Here is a 25237-nt window from a genome sequence, read left to right as displayed (position 1 = left end):
TCTCTACAGTGTGTTTGTGATGGCAAGAAATGGCAAAGCAATCAAACAGGCGTCGTGTTTTACCATCCAACAGGGGACTTAAGTCAATTTAAGGAAATCATGTTCACTATATAAAGTGTGACCTGCAATTGTTTCCTTAAAGAGTGATTTCTGCTTGATTTAAAACATAAAACACCAATACTTACCATAAAAATACACTATAATAAGATTTTGGAGGTCAAAACTCAGTTGTGTGTTGATTGCTGAGTTGCAAATCATCAGTTGGTTAAACAACTAAAGTGTCAATGTTAAAAGTCATTCAGTTCACATAATTTAATTGAGACGGATAAACATTTTAATGCAAGTCACCATATAATTGAGTTATCTCAATATATACAGTGAATATCTACAGTGTGTTTGAGATGGCAAGAAATGACAACGCAAACACACTGGTGTCGTGATTTACTATCTAACAGGGGACCGAGTCATTGTGTTTAACATAATCATTATTCAAAGATGATCTGCAATTAATACATTAGAGAAATATTTCTGCTTGATTTAACTCTTAAAACTCAGTTATTGCTATAAAAACTCTAAATCTCTACAGTGTGTTTGAGATGGCAAGAAATGACAACGCAAACACACTGGTGTTGTGATTTACTATCTAACAGGGGACAGAGTCATTGTGTTTAACATATTCATTATTCAAAGATGATCTGCAATTAATACATTAGAGAAATATTTCTGCTTGATTTAACTCTTAAAACTCAGTTATTGCTATAAAAACTCTAAATCTCCACAGTGTGTTTATGGCAAGAAATGACAACGCTAACACACTGGTGTCGTGATTTACTATCTAACAGGGGACAGAGTCATTGTGTAAATCATAAATAAATCAAAAGTGGTTTGTTTAAAAAACTCATAAATGTATAAGGTGCTAAGGTGGCCCTTTTGCACCCCATTTTACATGGGGCAAAAGTCACACATTATTTATACAAATACTTGAGCTAAAATGTTTTTTTTTTTTAAATAATGTCTTAACACTTGTTTAAAAGAATAGTAAAGTTTGTACTATTTTCTGTTTATTTTGATAAATGAAATAATGTTCAATGAATATAGGCTACTGTCATTAAAATATGTTCAAATAAAAAATACAGAAACAAAACTTCTAATTACATTCTGGTTGTTTAGATTTTTAAATCCTTTTTTCTTAGATTCTGTTTAGAATTTCATTGTAATGTAATGCAAAGTTTGAAACTAGTCAGGGTATCTAGTAAAGAGATGTAATGCTTGTTCCTTTAGTAAGCAGCCTGTTAAACAGCAGAGTCTCTCTGGGCCAGCAGGCCATTCAAACAATAGAGGAGTGTGAACGACGTGTGTTTAAGAGCCCTTACAGTTCCTGCTCCAGCCTACAGGGGAGCTGCTGAGTATGACCTTAAACACACACACACACACACACACACTTAGGTCCCCACTTGGTCAAAAGTTTTAAAAAAATTACTAGAGTGTTTTTACTTAATTTTCACATGATTTAAACACACACACTTGTAGTTCCCCACTTGGTCAAAAGTAAAAAAAATCACCAGAGCTTTTTTTTAGTGTTTTTACTTGATTTTAACATGATTTAAAGCATGACCAACAGGGGACCTGAAAAATGTCCCCTCTTGGCTCAGAGGTCCCCTGTTAGTGAGTGTGTTACGACACCAAGGTCCCCTGTTAGATAGGTAGACAAGTACACACACACTTCCTCCTCACTGAACTTCCCGCTGCCATTCACTTTCATTCATATGTTGCTGTATAATATATTGCATTTGTTTGTATTTAACTGTTAATAATTGCATTATTAGAGAATTTTGTATATAAAATGATTCCATTCCACAAAATGAATGCCATTCTGAGGGATTGTGGTTAGTGGAGGCAAAGCCTATTTCCCAGTGGGAGCAGGGCTCATTGTTTCATCTGTTTATTTTCTTAAATGTATTGCATTGTTTATTATTTGTATTTTGTTTCTTGTAATTTGTAAGTTATTGAATTTTGATGTTTATTTTTAAATGTTAAGGTTTATTTATGTATTTATGTGTGTATGTATACAGTATGCCCTGTCTATTGCCCTATATGAAAGGGTTGAACCCCTGAGCGTAATAGGATTCATTTAGTCTGTTCTGGCGGTTCTGCTGAGGGACTTCCATGAGGAAGGTCACCTGTAGTGTTTCTGCTTTATGATGTTTTGAATTGAAAGTCTGAAAATAAAGCTTTAAATTGACGATAAGCAGTGTCTCCTGCCTTTGCTCTGGTGGACAAAGATAGAAATACCAGATTTGCTCATGAACTCAAAATTGATTTACCAATATATAAAATAACAATAATTTTATGAAAAAATGCTAATTATTGGTAATGAATTAATGGTTCGAGACTATTTGTGCATAAAAGGAACATAATATCTGAATGTATTGTTCATTGAAGTTTATTAATAGAACTCAACACAGGTGTTACCATGTGTTGTTTTCACGCTCAGGGCTGATAGATAGTGGTTATGATTGTGGTTTTCACTAGATCGGTTCAAAGTGAAAAGAGCTTCAGGTTTTTGTACGACATGTTTCATGTTTTGTGTCACTGGGCTCCAACTCTCAGAGCACAATAATAGAGAGCTGAATCTGACAGACGTACATCAGTAATAGCGAGTTCAGTGGAGGAGCGGGATGTAGTCGATGCAAACCGACGATCGTAGGTGTGTTCACCACTCGCCAACCGTGCATTTTTGTATAATAAATATTGCGGTTCTTTGTTGGGAGACTGTCTGTACCAGTACAAATAAATATAATCACTACTTGCACTATATGAGCAGCTCAGCTTGACCGTTTCTGTTTCTTTAGTGCTTTTCTCTGTCCCTTTATCTGGCTCAATGTTGTATCCAGTCACCAAACCTGTCAACAATAAGCACCCACATTTTTGATTTGTTAAAGAAATGTTGATAAAATACTATTGCAAACCAATTTCACAGCACTTAAAAAAAAAAAAAAAAATATATATATATATATATATATGTGTGTGTGTGTGTGTGTGTGTGTGTGTGTGTGTGTGTGTGTGTGTGTGTGTGTGTGTGTGTGTGTGTGTGTGTGTGTGTGTGTACAGAGTTTCAATAATTACACAGTAAATAGTGTACCTGTTCCCACAATGAGAATAAGTATGAGGTGTGTGTCCATGTTGAATGAGATCAGCTCAGTCTCTGTTGAGGCTCTCAGTGCTCTGAGCTGGAACACACACACACACACACACACACACACACACACACACACACACACACACACACACACACACACACACACTCACTTTCTTCTTGCTGAACTTCCTGCTGCTGTTCACTTTCATCCATTTGCTGTATTATATATTGTATATAATTTCATTAATTTAATTATATATATATATATATATATATATATATATATATATATATATATATATATAACCCTCTGATCTGCACTGTAAAGATTTAAAAATATTTAATATAAAATCTGATGCAAAATGTAAACAGTTGACATGAAAAGATGCTGTACAAATTGTTCACAGGAAAATGTTCATGTGAAGTGATTTTCAGGTACTGTACGCTAGATTATTTTTGAACCCTTATTAAATGATACTAATGAGATGAATCAGCCACTAGAATATTGTCAAAGGTAATGTTGACTGTTACTAGACTAGTTACTACCCTCTAATGGTTCACTACAAGTATTGCATGACTAATAACCAAATCTTGTTGTGTAATAAATTAAAAGGAATATTACTCACTTTAGAATGTTGTTTTGTTTTATACATTTTTCATTAGATTACATAAATATTTGCATACTAGGTTCTTTCTCACATTGTTTTCTCTGTCTCTGTTGTAACCGTCTCCCTATCCACTCCTAGTGAGACAGGCTACAAGATAATTTTGAGGGAGGGACTCACAGACCAAACTGGTTTTAAGAATATAAAGAGTGTAAACAGCTCAAAGATAAACCTCAACACACCAATAGAATGCTTTCAATTTATATCAGATGACTCATACAAGTATAGACACCACCCAGCAAACACTCAATATACAATAATATAAACCCCAAAGATTCACAGAGAAACAAGACTGTCATTGATGGGTAGCAATAGTAAAAAGAACTGATAATATTAGTTCTTCATTGTCCTGTGATTCAGAGTTCATCCAATGGTTTGTGCCTTAGCATCATTTGTTCCATTTGCAGTGATGGAGAGGAATAGAATATTAGTCCCGTGACAGAGGTGAAGCTGCAATTAGTAACCATCCACAATGGCTCCAAATCCCAATTGAATGCAGTTGGGCTTGGATGCCCCTGTCCATTTGGAATTCATGTCCCTATTCGAACTTCAATCTTGAGCCCCATTGACAAAAGGACAATAGATGATACTCAAAAAGTCCTTCTACAAACAAAACATACAAACTAGCATTAGCACGCTGGCTTCAAAACAAACAACAACCATAAAACCCAACAAACTAAATACAGCTTACACAAGAAATAACCACAGATGACATAAATCAGACAAAGATAAACACTTACATGATTGAGCTTGAAACAATAGTTTCTCAACCTGGACTCTTAACAGATTGGGTGAACTAGGAGAGAAGAACCATACTTCCCTCTCCACACCATAACCTGACTTCTTCTCCCACATAGCTATATACAAAGGAGTATGACCCATAGAGCCCCCTACTGCAGAGTAGTGGTACTACAAAAAAAACAGTAACCGAACTTTGGGTGGTTACATATCTCCCTCCTCATTAGAAGAAATAACATACCCATGACATGGCTTCAAATGTTGCACGTGATATGTGTCAATAATATCTGGAACATATACCAGGGAGACTTGATAATTCACCGGACCCAACTTCTTTACAATTTTAGCGGGACCTTTCCACTTAGGAGATAGTTTTGCCATGAAACCGTCATCTGCTTTGGATAAGGGATGCGTTCGTATCCACACTACGTCGCCAACCTGAAATTGTATTGGTTTGTGACGTTGGTCGTAGTATTTTTTCTGCTTAATCTGGGCTCGTTCCACATTCTCCTTCACCAAGCTGACTAGTTCCTTCTGCCGTTCCAATATAGGGTAAACTGGACTGTTAGGATCAGGTAGCTGTTGTAGGGCTCTTTCCATCGGCCCTTTCAACTTCCGTCCTAGGGCTATTTCTGCTGGCGTAAACCCTGTACTTTCATGCCAGGCAGAATTAATGGCAAACCGGAATTCGCCCAACCATTTATCCCACTGTCGATGCTGATCCTCAACATAGGAAGCTTTCATTGTTTTTAAGTTTCTGTTGACTCTCTCTGTCAAGTTTGTTTGCGGATGGTAGGCAGTGGTCAATTTTTGAATTACCCCCCACTGTTTGCAGACACTGTCGATGAGATGGGAGGTAAACTGAGTACCCCTATCTGACACAAGGTAGGTTGGTATTCCCCATCTAGTAAAGATCTCATCTATTAAGATTTTGGCAATGTGAGATGCTCTGGCAGTTCTCAAAGGAAATAACTCTACCCACTTGGTGAAATAGTCAACGACAACCAGAAGATACTCGTGTTGTTTATTGCTCTTCGGGAAAGGCCCCATAAGGTCCACTCCCAACATAAATCCAGGTTCAACTATAGGAGTACTTTGTAACAAACCTGATGTCTTAGTCATAGATGGTTTGTATTTTTGACAGGTTTGACATTCTTTACAGTACTTCCATACATCCGCCCTGATGCTAGGCCAGTACACAGTTTCAAGTAGCCTAAGTAGAGTTTTAAGCTTTCCCAAATGTCCACTCAGAGGGTTATCATGGGCATACTGCAGGAAGGGTTGCCGTAGTGCCGAAGGAATGATCAATTGGAGTTTTTGCCCTTTTTTACCATCAGGTACGCTGCGAAATAGAAACCCATTCTCCACAACATAATGAACTCTGGTCATGTCACAAATATTTTGTTTCTCTGCTTTAGAGAGTAGTTCTTGAATCTCAACATCGCTGTTTTGAGCTGTAGCAATTTGGGAGAGATCAGCTGGTAGGTTGCATGGTGGGGAAATAGTTTTGTTTGCAGTGGCAATGAGTAACGTGTCCTGAAGAGTATTATGGCTTCTTGATAACACGTCAGGTACAACATTACACTGACCCTTCCGATACCTCACTGTGAAATGAAACCCTTGCAATCTTATGGTCCATCGTATGAGACGTGATGAAGGTTTTGGATGTTGGAATGCCCATGTTAGAGCTGCATGATCTGTAACTACCTCAAACGTCTGTCCTTCCAGATACTGCCTCCATTTCTCCACGGCCCAAACTACTGCCAAGCATTCCTTTTCCGGCACAGAATAAGCTTTCTCCTCTCAACAACCGGGATGCATAGGCGATAACATGTTCTTCTCCCTCCACCTCTTGGGTAAGAACAGCTCCTAACCCAACATCGCTTGCATCAGTTTGCACTCTGAAAGGCTTACCGAAATCAGGGGTGATCAAAATTGGAGCTTGCACCAGATCTTGTTTTATGGAGTTAAATGCTTGCTGACATTGTTCAGTCCACTCCCATGTGGCATTCTTTTTTTTTAGAGCATGCAATGGAGCTGCCTTTTCGGAAAACTGGGGTATGAAGCGATGATACCAACCAGCTAAACCTAGGAACCTTTGAACTTCTTTGATGGATCTTGGTATGGGAAATGATTCGACTGCTGAGACTTTGGATGGATCAGTCTTTACTCCTTCATGTGTCACAATGTGTCCCAGAAATGATAGTGATTTCTGGATAAGGTTGCATTTCTTTAGATTGAGGGTGAGACCAGCGTTATGGAGACAAGTGAAAACTTGTTGGAGATGCTGAAGATGTTCTGAAATGTTTTTGGAGTAAACCACAATATCATCGATGTATACCATACAGCACTTTCCTTTCACCTCATGTAATACCTGTTCCATCAGCCGTTGGAAGGATGCTGCTGCATTTTTCAGGCCGAAAGGTAAAAAAAGAAATTCATATAGCCCATTAGATGTTACAAAGGCTGTTTTTTGAATACTTTCTGCATCCATTTCCAACTGCCAATATCCACTTTTCAAGTCTAGGGTGCTGAAAACTGTTGCTCCATGGAGAGATTCGAGGATATCCTGAATTTGAGGCATGGGATAAGCATCCAGATGCGTCTTGCTGTTAAGACCTCGATAATCTACACAGAATCTAGAACTCCCATCCTTCTTTTGAACTATAACCACAGGTGATGCCCAAGGTGAAGTAGATGGTCGGATAATTCCTTTGTCTAATAGTTCTTGCACTTGAGATTCGATGAATTGCTGCTTTGGTAGTGAAACTTTGTAAGCACGTTTTCTTGTTGGAATCTCATCTACAGTTATGATACGGTGTTTTATACAGTTGGTTCGACCAATTTGCCGGGTACACACAGTAGGCCATCTTAACATGAGATCCTCTACCTCTTTTTGAGTAGGGAGATCTGTGTCTGATCCTTGGGCTAAACTGTGAATCTGCTGACAGGCTTCTTCATCACAATTAGATCCCGGAAGAGCGAGACAGAAATATGAAGAGGGTTGAACATCATGTTGTTGGAAAGGAAACGTTTTTGTTTCAGAAATTGCAGGCATGCAATATTGGGCTTTGTGGAAATCCAAAACCATCTTGGATTCTAACAGAAAGTCAATTCCCAGAATAACTGGTATTGTTAGATCAGCATCTTTCATGATATCAAGCGCCAGCGTTAGTTCTGGCAGGCCACGTAGTCAAGCTCCGCTATCAGCTGATTGGGAAATTCTAACTCCGCCCCTCTTTCAGCTGATCTGTTTCAGCTGATCTTATGCTCTCAATTGGCTTCTCTCAAACAGGGCGGCTTACTTAAGCATAGCTTCACTTCAATCTGCCTGCTTGGACGCTTCTGCTGCACGCTGCTTTGCAATCAGGATAAGAATTTATGGTTTTCCTATGCTTTATCATCTATGCATTTTGTGCAGTCTGCTTTATCAAATCACCAAACCATACACAAGGCTTTTTAAAGTGCAATTGCCTTTCACGTTGTATTCATGTATCAAACGGAGCTACAGCAATTCTATGTTCGTTTTGAGTGAGATAAGTAGGCTATGTGTTGGCTAATGATTCAATCACGCAATGTGAGCATTATTTTGGCAAATATGTATTCAATATTTACATACTTGCGTAAGACGAACGTGAGCTGCAGCTGCATTTTCATCAGAATTATACCAGGACATGTACTATTTCATAACTATGGGAGCAGTAACAATTATGACCATGTGTTGGATACTTTCGTCAGCTTATTACTAGACTAACTGCTGTCTCGTACGAATGATTTATTTATTTATTTATTTTTCCCAGCTTACCCGAGTATGGCGGTTCAAGTCTAACGTTACAAGCTATTTCCTCAACGAAAGCAACCCCACTTGCTGAGCCTGTTATTTTATCATTTGGCAAACGTTTTACTCGGTTTTGTGTCTCGGGCTCTGGGATACGTGCTCCATTGCAGTGTGTTTGCAGCGATGGGTGGCGGCCGATCGTCATGAACGTGATCCTGAGAGGTGGTCGTCAGAGAGGTATTTATTAGTTAAAATCACTCACTGCTCAAATGCATGTTTTGCTTTAAAACAAGATTTGTCAAGAGCTAATTAAATGTGGAATTCGGCAAGCAAAACAGAATCATATCACAAGAAATTGTGCAGTGCGAAAAAATAGCGAGAGCAATTCGCCCCCACACGGTTCACCTCACATTCATTCAGGTTGTAAACGTAAACTCGCGTTTTCGTCGCATGGTTCACAAACTGTCTAATTTGGAGTTTGCATCCCTGCATTGTTTTCATGGACTCTCTGAAGGTATACTAATATGTTATGTGACTGACTCAAGAACAATTTCAGAGAAATCTGCACTCCACAAATTAAGTATATCAAGCCTATGTCTCAGCTGGCAATTTCACACTCATTCATCTGTCTTCACGAAGCTAAGTTTATTTTTAACTCTGTTAAAATTATCAGGTCATTTGGCAACGTAATTGACAATGGTATCTGCATTGCTTAAGCTTAGTCGTTTTCAGTAAAATGCTAGGCTTATGGATATTGTTCTTGTCTCTATAGTTGGTATTTGTAAATTGTAACTCATTTTAAGCTAAAGTTGATATGGGAAATTTTGTCTAAACTATAGTTGCGATTGGGAACACATTTGTCTTAAAGCTATTATTAATATTGGAAGTGCTCGTTCTTAAAGCTATATCTAATATTGAGTGCTTGCCTTAAAGCTATACTTATATTGGAAATGCTTGTTATTAAAGTTATAGCTAATATCGGAAGTGCTTGTCTTAAAGCTATAACTAATATCGGAAGCGCTTGTCTTAAAGCTATAATATTGAAAGTGCTCATTCTTAAAGCTAAAGTTGCTATTAGAAATATTGTCTTAAGCTATAGTTGAAATCGGGAATGCACTCGTTCTTAAAGCTATAATATTGGAAGTGCTCATTCTTAAAGCTATAGTTAATATTGCAAATGCTTGTTCTTAAAGCTATAATTAATGTAGGATATGCTGTTATTAAAGCTATAATTAATATCAGAAGTGCTTGGTCTCAAAGCTATAATTAATATTGGAAGTGCTCATTCTTAAAGCTATAATTAATATAATATTGAAAGTGCTCATTTGTAAAGCTATAATTAATATCGGGAGTGCTTGTCCTTAGAGCTATAATTAATATCGGAAGTGCTTGTCTTAAAGCTATATTAATTTTCGAAGTGCTCATTCTTAAAAGCTATAATTAATATTGGAAATGCTTGTTCTTAAAGCTACAGTTACTATCGGAAGTGCTTGTTCTTAAGGCTATAATTAATATTGGGAATGCTTGTATTAAAGCTATAATTAATATTGGGAATGCTCGTTCTTAAAGCTATAATTAATATTGGGAATGCTTGTCTTAAAGCTATAGTTAACATCGGAAGTGCCTGTTATTAAAGCTATAATTAATATTGGGAATGCTCGTTATTAAAGCTATAATTAATATCAGAAGTGCCTGTTATTAAAGCTATAATTAATATTGGGAATGCTTGTTATTAAAGCTATAATTAATATCGGAAGTGCCTGTTATTAAAGCTATAATTAATATTGGGAATGCTTGTTATTAAAGCTATAATTAATATCGGAAGTGCCTGTTAATAAAGCTATAATTAATATTGGGAATGCTTGTTATTAAAGTTATAATTAATATTGGGAATGCTTGCTATTAAAGCTATAGTTAACATCGGAAGTGCTTGTTCTTGAAGCTATAATTAATATGGGAAAAGCTTGTTCTTAACCCTCAGAGCCCGACGGCATCGCCCACGACGTCACACGACACCTCCGATAAATATCTATATTATTTCATGAAACTTTTATCGATTTTCTTACCGTTTTTTCCAGCAGAAAGCTAACGAGCTAGCCATCACGGGGGTGTCTTTGGTGTCTTTGTAGCCTTTACAGAAGGTTTTCTATCCAGCCTGGAACATGTGCATCTTTTTGGAGTTGTTCAGCAATAAATCAAAACGCTTACATCCAAGATATATCCACTTGATGTCCATAATTTATACATTTTCCGTCATTTTTGCCGCTAGCGCGATGCTAGCTGCCATTTTGGATGAGGGTTTGACCAATGACAGGCTGATCCGTCATCCACGTTGGTGTGCGTCATTACGCATGAACCACAGCTCTTTTATTGTGAAGAGAGAGAGACGCACGGCTAGTGTTGAGGATAGAGAGAGAGAGACGCGCTGCAGTTTTTAGTAGTTTTGTGGAGAAAGTTTGAGGAAAAAGTTTGAGGAGAAAGTTTGAGGAGAAGTTCCTGATAGGAACTGTTTTGAGGCTTGGCACCTGTAAATATCCAAAATCCAAAGAGGCCAAAAGCGCCTGGACTTTTTTTGGAAAAATGTAAATAGTTTTGGTTCTGTATAAGTTATCATGTTTATTCCTGAGTTCCAGGACTCTAAAGACTTGAACAAACTGTTTTCCAGAGGAAATATGCTTAGCTTTTATTTATTTGTGTGTGTTTTCAATAAATATTTGAGTGATTCAATTTCCGTTTTATGTTTTCATTTGTCTTTATGGTCCCATAACTTATTTTACATTCAGGTGACATCAATGCAACACAAATATACTGACAGAGCAACTTGTCTTGAAAAAAAAGAGGTGTGTCAATTGTCTGTGCACAACAGGGTTGATGTTTTACAAGCTTTTTTAGTAAATAACACCAGGCGGAAAATTAATTGTAAAAATACCCTTAGGTCTTAAAGGGTTAAAGCTATAGTTAATATCAGAAGTGCTCGTCATTAAAGCTATAATTAATATCGGAAATACTTGTTCTTAAAGCTATAGTTCATATCGGAAGTGCTTGTTCTTAAAGCTATAATTAATATTGGAAGTGCTTGTTCTTGAAGCTATAATTAATATCGGAAATGCTTGTTCTTGAAGCTACGGTAATATCGGAAGTGCTTGTTATTAAATTCAATTCAATTCAATTCAAATTTATTTGTATAGCGCTTTTCACAATACACATTGTTTCAAAGCAGCTTTACAGAAAGTGCATTTCATAGATGTACAGTAAAAATGTTAGAAAGACAATGTTAAAGAATAATGTTCGAAAAAGTTAATAAATCGTGTATTAATTTAGGCCATAACAACGCTGGCGTGGAGTCGTCTCATCACAGGTGTCGGGGCATCCGAAGTCTCCATGAGAGGCTGGATACAAACTGGAGCTGATGAACTATTTACCTCGGGACTAGTGTCCCGAGATAACAACAGAAAAGCAGATGGGAAATGATTAGCGTAGCTGCTGTTCAGAATATTATATTAATGTTTTTGATCCGATTTAACTGTAGTATAAAAAGATAATTATAATGTGAATGCTTGGCTAAAGAGATGCGTCTTTAATCTAGTTTTAAACTGGGACAGCGAGTCTGAACCTCGAACAATATCAGGAAGACTATTCCAGAGTTTAGGAGCTAAATGTGAAAAAGCCCTCCCTCCTTTAGTGGACTTAGATATCCTAGGAATGACCAGAAGCCTAGAGTTTAGTGATCTTAAAGAGCGCGATGGATTGTAGGGCGATAGAAGATCCGTTAGATACACTGGAGCTAAACCATTTAGGGCCTTATAGGTCAGTAGCAATAGTTTGTAATTGATACGGAACTTCACAGGTAACCAGTGTAGAGATGATAAAATTGGTGTTATATGATCATATTTTCTTGACCTAGTAAGAACTCTAGCAGCCGCGTTTTGGACTAACTGTAGTTTGTTTATTGAGGATGCAGGACAACCAGCTAATAAAGCATTACAGTAATCTAATCTCGAGGTCATGAATGCATGAACTAACTATTAAATCTATAATTAATATTGGAAATGCTTGTTCTTAAAGCTATAATTAATATTGGAAATGCTTGTTCTTAAAGCTATAGTTAATATTGGGATATATGCGTGTTCTTAAAGCTGTAATATATTGGAAGTGCTTGTTGTTATAGCTATAGTGATATTGGGAACATGCTTGGTAAAACTATAAGTATATCGGAAATAGCTTGTTGTTAAAGCTATGGTGTCAGGAACATGCTTGTCTTAAAGCGATATGCCTACTGGAAAACTACGTTTTCTCAAGCTATAGATGTTGGAAATGGGCTTGTCTTAAAGCGATATCGTTAGCTATAGTAGAGTTTGGAAACGTGCTCGTTTTAAAACTGTAGGTGCTATTGGAAACACACTTGTTCTTAAAGTTATAACTAACTTTAGAGTAGAACTTTGGAGGTACTTTTCAGATTTGATTAAGATTACCACAACACTATTTTTCTGGTGTATCAACTTGCACGGATTACTCTTTCACCCTTAGACTCACCCTAAATAAGCTTTTCCTCAAAGCTATAGGCACTATGGGAATTTGATATTATTAAAGCGGTAGTTTAAACCTGATATATTGCTAATACGTTTTACTCGCGGTCACATGACCTCACATTTCTTATGTATCAATTTATTCCTAGCACTTCAGCATAATCCTAAGCACACTAAACTGATAGGATAAGGGGATGAACGGCGTTTTATCTCTGAATCTGACTCTGCTTTGTCATCTATGTTAGCCTACCTGAGGAGCCATCCACAAGCTGTTCAACAGGATCCATTATTTGTCTTGGAGAAGGGAAAGCTTGTGCCCAGAGTCTGGTTTGCTTCCTGTCTCCGCCTGCTATGCCTACCGCAAGCTTCCCTCAGAGCATTATACAGCTCATTCTCTGTGCAAAGAGGCTGCTACAACTGCCGCTTCCTGCAACTGCAACTCCAGTCTCTACATTGAGGCCATGAGGCGATGTGTCTTCAGCCGCTTATGTTCGTTATATTTGGCCCGATGCGTGAGCCATCCATTAGAAACCTATGAGTGCTGCTCCATATATAAATTTAAATTACTTCTATTATTAGCGGTTACATTCATCATGCTAGCTTCACGTAGATCGATTAGATCTTACAATTAAAATCAGATAGACGACCTTCTCGGAACGCTTTTTTTTTTTGGATCCTCCGTGGCTCTTCGATTAGAAGGAAGAGCCAGGGAGGATTGCCCGGTATGGTCTGTTGGGGGGATTTTCGCTACTTTCCAGTCTATTAAATAGGAGGATTTCCCCTAGAAGCTGCTGCTGTTCCCTGTTTTTGATTTCATGGAGCTCACCATGATAACGAAGGGAAATTAAGAACAGCGCCATATCGCCTATTTACTATTTATTTACTCGTATCATTAACTGTAGCTACATTCCTCGTGCTAGCTTCACATAGATTACATTTTCTCATCTTCGTATCCTCTGCTGTCTCTTCAATCAGCTGGAAGAGCCAGGGAGGATTGCCTGGTATGGTCTGTTGGGGGATTTGCTCTGCCCTCCCAGTTAAATGGGAGGTCGTCCCCAGAATCTGCTGCTGTTCCCTGTCTTGGCTTTTCATGGAGCTCATGAAAGGATGGGGAATTTAGAACAGAGCCATTCCGCCAAATCTAAATCTTTACAAAATATGCAATTAAAAAATTGTACTAAATGTTTGTCTATTGTGTTTTTTGACTTTAGTGGACCTGACAGAAATCAAGCGCCAGCGTTAGTTCTGGCAGGCCACGTAGTCAAGCTCCGCTATCAGCTGATTGGGAAATTCTAACTCCGCCCCTCTTTCAGCTGATCTGTTTCAGCTGATCTTATGCTCTCAATTGGCTTCTCTCAAACAGGGCGGCTTACTTAAGCATAGCTTCACTTCAATCTGCCTGCTTGGACGCTTCTGCTGCACGCTGCTTTGCAACCCACCTCCTCCCCAGCTCCTCCTTAAATTGCTAACTTAATCATGTCATTCTGTTGTCATTGATGCATGCTCTGTTCTAAATGGGGGGATTTGCTCTGCCCTCCCAGTTAAATGGGAGGTCGTCCCCAGAATCTGCTGCTGTTCCCTGTCTTGGCTTTTCATGGAGCTCATGAAAGGATGGGGAATTTAGAACAGAGCCATTCCGCCAAATCTAAATCTTTACAAAATATGCAATTAAAAAATTGTACTAAATGTTTGTCTATTGTGTTTTTTGACTTTAGTGGACCTGACAGAAATACAAATTTACATCCACACACTGTCCTTGAACTTCACATCTCCAACTGACCTTGCCCAGGGAGTTCTGTCTCAGTCCATTGGCCAGCAGGAACGATTGACCTCCACTAGGTTGACACTCCTCATGACGATTTAACCGTTTCCATAAAGATTCTTGAATTAGGGAAAAGGTGCTTCCTGTGTCAACAATGGCAATGATATAACTGTCTCTGAGAATTATGGGAAGGGTGATGTTCTTATAGGCATGAAGGTCTGGACTCTGGTCCAGTAGCACAAATCTGTTGCCAGCCTGTGGTAATTTCCGCTGAGGTTCTTGAACAGGTGCCATTTTCTTTTTCTGTTCCTCCCCATTGACCTGACTCCAATACCTTTTGGACTCATCAAAGTCTCGCTCAATTTGTGTCCCAATCCTGACCAATTCTCCCACGTCTTTAACAGCTCCTCGTAACAAACTGGCCAGCCGTGGGTTACAGTTTCTTAGAATTGCCTGAACCACTTCTCTCTCAGACATATCCTTTTTCCATCTCAAGCACAATGCATGATACTGGAATGCAAAGTCTCTGAGGCTTTCCTTGGCCCCTTGCTTCCTTTCTAGCAGTTTCCTAGCTGCTACATCCTTGTAGTCCTCACTTAAAAAGGAGTGCAGGAATCTCTCCTTAAACTGTTTCCAGTTGATCACATTTCTCCTTTCTGCCATCCACCAATCCTTTGCAGTTCCTTTTAGTACAGCCGAGAGTGAGGCCAGGATTTCGTCATCACTGAGGGGTCGAACAACAAAGTATTCCTCACACCTCTCGATGAACAACACTGGATTATCATTAAGGGTATTGCTAAAACTGGGGAAATCAAGTTTTACAGGAGGGTTATACTGAACTAAAGTTTGGTTGTTAATATGGCTGGGTTGTAGGTTACATGTCACGTTACTAGACGGAGAATGAGTTTTACTAGACTGTGGATTAGTTTCCGGTATTTTTGGGGTAGATGAAGACATTCTCTGTGCTTGAAATTTTTGCTCCCATTGCCGATCTCTTCTTTTCAAACAATCTACCATTGTCTGTCCCAAATCCTTAACTAATATTTCCAACTGAAGTTTAACCCTCTCACACTCCCGTTGAACATGATACGTCATTCTATCTTCTATTTTTTTACATTGTTTGTCAAAAGTATCCCAAGAAACTTGGTCACCCACCACCTGTTTGATGTCGGCCATATGACTTTCTAATGTCACAATACGTTCATTCAGGGATGTAACTGATGAATAAGGATTGTGGTCTTCCTCTTCATCCATTTCTAATGGTGGTGGAGGAAGGACAAGAGGATCATCCTCAAGAACCCCACCCATAACTTTTTCATTTTCCTCATCAGAGTCGAGGTACAGATCGCTGAAGGTGTTTATCAACTCTTTCATCGGTTCTCTTCTGACAATGAAAGGATCAGAGGTGAAATCTGCACCAGATACAGCCTCCTCCCCATCCATGGCAGATGACGGTTGGATTGCTCTAAGTTACCAAAACCACTAATTAAAAATCCTGATGGCCTGTGGGTCCCTGTTCGGGCGCCATTTTGTAACCGTCTCCCTATCCACTCCTAGTGAGACAGGCTACAAGATAATTTTGAGGGAGGGACTCACAGACCAAACTGGTTTTAAGAATATAAAGAGTGTAAACAGCTCAAAGATAAACCTCAACACACCAATAGAATGCTTTCAATTTATATCAGATGACTCATACAAGTATAGACACCACCCAGCAAACACTCAATATACAATAATATAAACCCCAAAGATTCACAGAGAAACAAGACTGTCATTGATGGGTAGCAATAGTAAAAAGAACTGATAATATTAGTTCTTCATTGTCCTGTGATTCAGAGTTCATCCAATGGTTTGTGCCTTAGCATCATTTGTTCCATTTGCAGTGATGGAGAGGAATAGAATATTAGTCCCGTGACAGAGGTGAAGCTGCAATTAGTAACCATCCACAATGGCTCCAAATCCCAATTGAATGCAGTTGGGCTTGGATGCCCCTGTCCATTTGGAATTCATGTCCCTATTCGAACTTCAATCTTGAGCCCCATTGACAAAAGGACAATAGATGATACTCAAAAAGTCCTTCTACAAACAAAACATACAAACTAGCATTAGCACGCTGGCTTCAAAACAAACAACAACCATAAAACCCAACAAACTAAATACAGCTTACACAAGAAATAACCACAGATGACATAAATCAGACAAAGATAAACACTTACATGATTGAGCTTGAAACAATAGTTTCTCAACCTGGACTCTTAACAGATTGGGTGAACTAGGAGAGAAGAACCATACTTCCCTCTCCACACCATAACCTGACTTCTTCTCCCACATAGCTATATACAAAGGAGTATGACCCATAGAGCCCCCTACTGCAGAGTAGTGGTACTACAAAAAAAACAGTAACCAAACTTTGGGTGGTTACACTGTTTCTCTCTTGCATCTCATAGATATTACAGCATGTTTTAGCATGGGTTCTTTTGTTGTTTTGTCCCATGTGAACCCTTTCAAGGCAAGGCTACCCATTTGGAAAATCAAACCAAGGCTTTATTTAGTGATGTTTTATTAACAAATTTCGGGAGAAGCACGTACAGACAATTAAACCTAATTAAACACAAGTGGAGCACATTAAACTAATCAGTTAATCAACAATAGGAGGTGTGCATATATATATATACAGCTGATTTACTTTCTTTCGTTGACAGTTTCTTAGCATTTTTGGTCTGACCGTCTGCTACCATGTCGCAACTCCAGTCATCCTCCTCTGATGATGAAATCAGCTCTCCTCGGGACCCTCCGCTGCAATCTGCCGGCCCTAGGCCCACTTCTCCGCCGCTGGACATCGCACCCGAGCTCCAGGCTTCTCAGTGCGGCCGCCAGCCTGTTCGATCAGCCTCACGCTCACCAAGACGCCGAGGCCAACCCTCGCCTCCACCGGCGAGACAGCCAACTTTCTCCCCGGTGTCCTCTTATAGCTCGGCCATCCCGACGATCCCAGCTATCGGGAAGTGGATGGTAGTAGGTCTGAGGCAAGCGCTGGCAAACTCCGACGTGCAGTTCTCGCGGAAATTAAACAAAGTGGAACTGTACAACCTTCATGTCAGCTTGCAGCCAGACTACCGCTCCCCTAAATCCACTCCTGCTCCCAAAACGGCCAACAGGCAGAATAGAGCACGCAGGGCTCAGGATTCACCTCACTCGACACCTTCTCCTCTCCGTACAAGATCGATTCGAGCGACGAGCCGCAACAACAGGCCTTCAGCAAGCCTGGGACGTGTCCCTGACTCCACCGCGTCAAGGCCACACCTGCTTTCAACAGAGGGCCAACCTCGCACCGTGGCTTCTCGGGCCGCAACAGCGTTTGTAACTGGGACCACCGGCCTGCCTTCAGCCTCCCAGTTTGTTCCTCCCCCAGGTACTAACCCTTTTCATTTGCAGTGGCCTCCAGCTCCCTTCGCAAATGCTAGCGCAAGCTTGCTAGCAGCCCAAGCGCTAAGTTACCATCAGTCTCTGCCAACTTTCGCTAACACTTCTTCTCCTTTCCAGTGGCCGGCAGCTCCAGCAAGCACAAGCATATATTCCTCAAATGTATCCTCCTTTTCCTCATGCTCCAAACAACTTTTCATTGTTAGGCTGACGATACTCAGCTCTATATTTCTTCACGCCATGACCAAACTCACCAATTCACAAAATTAATGGAATGCAGAGCTGATATAAAACATTGGATGACCAGTAATTTAATAATTGGACACAAAAGCTCCACAAGTAGTGCCCTAGAATACTGTCTAACACTTGATGGCTGCTCTGTCAAGTCTTCGTCGTCAGTGAGGAACCTGGGTGTGCTCTTTGATACCAATCTTTCGTTTGAAAGCCACGTTTCTAGCATCTGTAAAACTGCATTCTACCATCTTAAAAATATCTCTAAATTACGGCTCATGCTCTCAATGTAAAATGCTGAACAGTGAGTTGAGTCGTTCATGAGCTGTAGATTATTGTAATGCTCTACTGGGTGGTTGCCCTGCTCGCCTAATAAATAAACTCCAGCTGGTCCAAAACGCAGCAGCTCCAGTTCTTACTAGAACCAGGAAGTGTGACCATATTAGCCCAGTTCTGTCAACACTGCACTGGCTGCCTATTAAACATCGCATACATTTTAAAATCTTGCTTATTACTTACAAAGCACTAAATGGTTTATCTCCAGTACTTGAGCGAGCTCTTAACACATTATCCTCCATCACGTCTATCATAGGTTGACCATATTTTGATTACTGAAAACCAGGACACTCGGCCCGGCAATGACACTCACACACACACACACACACACACACTTACACACACTTACACACACAGGGGTGTTTTTTGTGAAATGTGGGGACTTTCCATAGGCGTAATGGTTTTTATACCATACAAACCGTATTTTCTATCCCCCTACACTGCCCCTAAACCTACCCATCACACACACACACACACACACACACTGCCCCTGCCCCTAAACTTACCCCTTACAGGAGACTGTGCAGTTTACTTTCTGTGAAAAAAACCTCATTCTGTGTGAAATATAAGCATTTTGAAAAGTGAGGACATGGGGAACGTCCTCATATTTCACCCTCTTTTTGTAATACCTATGTCATACCCATGTCATTATACACATTTGTGTCCTGATATTTCACAAAAACATGCCCACACACACACACACACACACACACACACTGAAACACTCGAACGCCTAACTAACCCTTGATTATGAGGACATTCTGTGTTTAGCTGGACCTCTCTCTCCCACACACACACACACACACACACACACACACTCAAACACCTAACTAACCCTTGATTTTGAGGACATTCTGTGTTTAGCTGGACCTCACACACACACACACACACTGATCTTGTCTGTATGAGAGTTTATTACACACACACACACACACACACTGATCTTGTCTGTATGAGGTTTTATTACACACACACACACATGTTGTTTCAGTGACAGGAGTTCAGCTGTAGTATTAATGTAATGAAGAGACTCTATAACGTCTCACTGTCACTGATTTATCATGAGCTCAAAGCATTATGGGAAGAAACTCTCATCAGTCTCTCCTGATTCATCACAACAGTTTCACTGAAGATAAAGGACCAACCCTAAACCCAGGATAGAGCGGCTGAGTGAATGTGGTCTGGACTGTGTGCATGAGGCTCATTGTGTCTCCAGAGACGCTGTAGAAGGACAGAGTTCCTGCTCTGGGATCCACATACACTCCTACTCTATTATAGCCAGAGCTGCTGCTGATGGGCTTCACAGGGAGAGCAGTCCATATGCTTTTGTGCCAGAATGTGTATCTGCCAGCAGTGCACTCCAAACTCCAGGAGTGATCATTACCTCCAAACACACACTCAATATCCCGTGCCTTCCTGCAGATGCTCTGATATGACACTGATATATGCGCATACCCACTCCACTCAACCTCCCAGTAAGAGCGTCCACTCACACTCTCATTACACAACACCTGATGATACTGATCAAATCTGTCAGGATGATCAGGATAGGACTGATCTATGGCAGTGTGTGTAATCTCTCTCTTCCCCTCAGACAGACGGAGGAGTTTATGCAGTGTGTTCAGGTCTGGAGTCAGCCGAAGAGAGTCTGATGGAGAGAAACACACAGAATGAGCGATTATGAATCTGATCTTGTAATGTAGCTGAACTCTTCATGTTCAAAATATCATCAGTGTCTCAGTTTAGATTAATCATCATTCACACGATCAACTCTAAAACTCTTCTGACATGTTTCTTTCCTCTTCTCCAGGAAGAACATGAACACACTCATGAACACACACTCATGAACACACTCATGAATACACTCATGAACACACACTCATGAACACACACTCATGAACACACTCATGAATACACTCATGAACACACACTCATGAACACACACTCATGAACACACACTCATGAACACACTCATGAACACACACTCATGAACACACTCATGAACACACACTCATGAACACACACTCATGAACACACACTCATGAGAGTAGTGAGGATGTAACAGCTTTAGACACTGGATGCGAATAGCTTAATGAACTCTGTACATTCTTCGGTTCCGGCTGCAGGGCCCGCTCAGCAGGGCAACTGGGTGACAGTAAGGCGGGATTGTCGCGGATCAAAGAACCGCTCTTAGAACATCAAACTGGTTCTCCCCTCTCAGTGAAGCACCCACTGAGTGTCCTGTTGAAAGTGCCCTAGTCATTGGCGATTCTATTACACGGAACATGAAGATACCAGCCACCATAGTCACATGTTTACCGGAAGCCAGAGCGCCTGACATCAAAGCAAATTTAAAAGTGCTGGCTAAAGCTAATCGTAAATTCTCTAAGATTATTATTCACGTCGGCACTAATGATGTTCAACTTCGCCAGTCGGAGATCACCAAAATTAACATTAAAGAGGTGTGTGAACTCGCTAGTACGATGTCAGAGGCTGTTTATTGTTCTGGTCCGCTCCCTGTTAAAAGTAAGAAGAAGCCGTTAGAAGGAGTGATGAGATAGTTAGCAGACTATCATCACTCAATGGCTGGTTGTCTAAGTGGTGTCTGCAAAATAACATAGGGTTCATAGACAATTGGAAAAGTTTGTGGGGCAGACCTGACCTGTTGAAGAAGGATGGCATCCATCCCTCCTGGGGTGGTTCCGCTCTTCTCTCTAGTAATTTGGCACATAGTCTTAGAGCTAAACCTTGACTCACTAGGGCCCAGGTCAGGAAGCAGACAAACTGGCTAAACCAACCGTCTGCTAGCTGTCTCACGTCACCGGAGTCAGATAAATCCCAGCACATAGAGACTCTTTCACCGAGAAATTATCATATAGAGACTGTGTCTGTTCCCCGAATTAGTAAATACAAGAAAACATCAAAACCATTCAACAGTTAAAATTTAATTGATGTCCAAACAAATAAACAAAAGATATATTACAGATGAACAATTGATAAAGCTTGGGTTGCTGAATATTAGATCCCTTTCCCCAAAAGCGCTTATTGTTAATGATATTATTAAAGATAATAATCTAGATGTGCTGTGTTTGACAGAAACCTGGCTAAAACCTGACGACTACATTACTTTAAATGAGTCCACCCCCCAAGATTATTGTTATAAACATGAGCCGCGTCTGAAAGGTAAAGGGGGAGGGGTTGCTGTAATTTATAATAATATCTTCAGTATTACTCAGAAGTTTAGTTCCAAACATGTTCAGTATGGAGTACCGCAGGGCTCAGTGCTAGGACCGCTGCTCTTCACCCTGTACATGCTACCACTGGGAGATATCATTAGGAAGCATGGCATTAGTTTTTATTGTTATGCTGACGATACTAAGCTCTATATTTCTTCACACCCTGAAGAAACTTACCAATTCACAAGATTAATGGAATGCATAGCTGGCATAAAACATTGGATGACCGGTAATTTCATGCAACTCAATTCAGAAAAAAATGAATTTTTAATTATTGGACAAAAAAGCTCCACAAGTAGTAACCTAGAATACTGTCTAACACTTGATGGCTGCTCTGTCCAGTGCTTGTGGTCAGTGAGGAACCTGGGTGTGCTCTTTGATACCAATCTTTCGTTTGAAAGCCACGTTTCTAGCATCTGTAAAACTGCATTCCACCATCTTAAAAATATATCTAAATTACGGCTCATGCTCTCAATGCAAAATGCTGAACAGTTAGTTGATGCATTCATGAGCTGTAGATTATTGTAATGCTCTACTGGGTGGTTGCCCTGCTCGCTTAATAAATAAACTCCAGCTGGTCCAAAATGCAGCAGCTCCAGTTCTTACTAGAACAAGGAAGTGTGACCATATTAGCCCAGTTCTGTCAACACTGCACTGGCTCCCTATTAAACATTGCATACATTTTAAAATCTTGCTTATTACTTACAAAGCACTAAATGGTTTATCTCCAGCACTTGAGCGAGCTCTTAACACATTATCCTCCATCACGTCTACTGCGCTCTCTAAACTCTGGCCAGTTGATCATACCGAGAATATCCAAATCAACTGCAGGCGGTCAATCCTTTTCCTATTTAGCTCCTAAACTCTGGAACAGTCTTCCTAGCATTGTTGGGGAAGCAGACACACTCTGTCAGTTTAAATCTAGACTAAAAACACATCTCTTTACTGTGGCATACACATAAAACACTTTCTCAATGAAATGATTGTTAGGCAGCATTAACTAGGTCAGCAGGAACCGGGAACACTTCCCATAACACCTGATGTACTCGTGACATCATCAGAAGAATGGCATCTACGCTAATGATAGTCTCTCTGTTTATCCCGAGGTTTACTGCAGTCAGCCGGATCCGGGCCGTATCCAGATCAGATGCTGGACCTGCGCCCAGAGAAGACCAACACAGGACCCCGAAGTGTCTGAGAGACCGTGATTAGACTCCCCCTAAAACTGCCTCATCGACACGGCATCCTCAATAAACCCGTCTCCAGCGTGATGACTCCGATTGTTCCAATATTGCACTTTAATAATTATTTAGTCCACATCATCCTCAATAAACCCGTCTCCAGCGTGTTGCCTCCGGTCCTTCGAATATTTCGATCTATTATGACCTCTGACCTGTAAAGCGGCCAGAATAATAATAATAATAATAATAATAATAATAATAATAATAATACGCTGTTTGTTGATTGGCCAGAGGAGAACTGGCACCCCGACTGAGCCTGGTTTCTCCAAGGTTTATTTTCGTCCATTCTGCTCCTGATGGGGTTTTGGTTTCCTTGCCACTGTTGCCTCTGGCTTGGCGTGCTCAGTTGGGGACACAAAATTCTTTTTCTAAATTTGTCAACTAAATATCCAAATAAATCTAATTATTAAACTAAATTAACAATATAAACTAAATTACTGATCTAAAGCCCACACTGTCACTGTATGATAATTTAAATGAACTGATGACATCACCGTTTTCTCCAGAATGGCTGAATAAAATTATGCTGCATTATTTTCCTGTTTAACAAACTCATGAACACACACTCATGAACACACACTCTTGAACACACTCATGAACACACTCATGAACACACACTCATGAACACACACTCATGAACACATAACTCATGAACACACTCATGAACACGCACTCATGAACACACACTCATGAACACACACTCTTGAACACACTCATGAACACACTCATGAACACACACTCATGAACACACACTCATGAACACACTCATGAACACACAACTCATGAACACACACTCATGAACACACACTCATGAGTTTCTCTGCTTGTGTTCTTACAGTGCAGGAAGTCGTCTCTGGTCTTGGGATCAGGGTCTGTGGAAATCAACAGACATGAAGAGTGTGATTATCATAACTAGAGAAACTGACCCTGCATCCATTGCTAACACATGCAGAAATCCTCCATTACAGAAGATATTTAGAGAAATGTTCCTGCTGTTTCCTGCTGGTTGTGTGGGGTCTGTGTGGGGGTGTGTGTGTTATTATCTGTTTATATTTACTTTTGTTATGGTCTTTTATTTACCAAGTTTATATTGTTCATTCTTGGGGAAAGGATTAGTAGAGAGGCGGGCCATTTTCTTTATATTCTGTGTTCTCCTGTTTAGGTTTGCTAGAGTCGGTGTATTTGTATTGTACTTTTGTTTTCTTTTGTAGTTTAGTTTGTGTCTTCCTAATAGTATTTAGAGGGTTTATGTTTGTTGTTTTGGCCTCGAAGCCTCAATCCTCCTATATTTGTTTTCAGTTGTTTTCAGTGTTTTTGTTAAAGCATTGGTGTTGGGAACTGAACATTGCTGCCTCCACACATCACACCAGTCTTATTACAAGTTCCTTTAACCCTAGACTGAATAGGGACAGAACAGTCTGTGACACAGCGGACCAGCGTGTGTGTGTGGATAGAAACGGCTCATTCTAAGGCAATAAAAACACACATGTAAGGTCTTTATACACCACTGAACACATAGTTCTGCATATTATATTGCATTTCTGTCAATAGATCCTCATAAATACTACACACTGCACCTTTATCTTTTTCATTTTGAAAATATATTAATAAATGTGTAACTGTTTTGCAAAATATTTCCCATTTGACTGTATTATGTGATAGCTAATATTATGTCCTCAATGTTCACAAATGCATTGTTATGAATAGTGTCTATTAAAGTCACCGTTCATAGACTTGAACGGGCGAAACGTGCTTTAAGCCAATAACCCAAAACTGACCACAGAGAATAGTGTGTAGTAACTCTGTACTGTGTGTAGTAACTCTGTACTGTGTGTATAACTCTGTACTGTGTGTAGTAACTCTGTACTGTGTGTATATCATCCTGTTAAGCTGCACCCCCACTTTGGGGCTCACAGCTGAAAACGACCTACCTGAATTAAAACAATTATAGCTCCTGAGAACAGTGTGCTACAGGCACAATTAAGGTATCTTTGGAAAGAAGACACTTGGGACTCTAATAAAAAGCTGATATCAGAGTTGATATTTCTCAAACAGATAAAAAATTATAATAGTTGAAATGCCTCAAAAATTATTTGCACTGCACAGAATGTTGTATTATTTCATGTAAAAATATATGAAAATAGACCTGGAGGAATCCAGTT

General features: G+C 39.8%; 1 protein-coding gene across 2 annotated transcripts in view; it reads right to left on the bottom strand.

The window, feature by feature from the left end:
- Positions 1 to 19496: 19496 nt before the first annotated feature.
- LOC307127678 (stonustoxin subunit alpha-like) overlaps positions 19497 to 25237 on the bottom strand; it is a 37457-nt gene continuing 31716 nt past the window's right edge. For both annotated transcript variants that reach the window (XM_079819074.1, XM_079819073.1), the window contains 2 exons: positions 23912 to 23947; positions 19497 to 20246 (listed from right to left, as the gene is read on the bottom strand). In XM_079819074.1, the coding sequence (XP_079675200.1) occupies positions 19711 to 20246; positions 23912 to 23947 (572 nt within the window). In that variant the 3' untranslated portion in view covers positions 19497 to 19710. The remainder of the gene's footprint in view (positions 20247 to 23911; positions 23948 to 25237) is intronic.

This window comes from Gobio gobio (assembly GCF_949357685.1).
Source record: "Gobio gobio genome assembly, chromosome: 6".
Classification (NCBI taxonomy): Eukaryota; Metazoa; Chordata; class Actinopteri; order Cypriniformes; family Gobionidae; genus Gobio; species Gobio gobio.
Note: the sequence above shows the minus strand (reverse complement) of the source record. Positions and strands in the feature narration are given on the sequence as shown.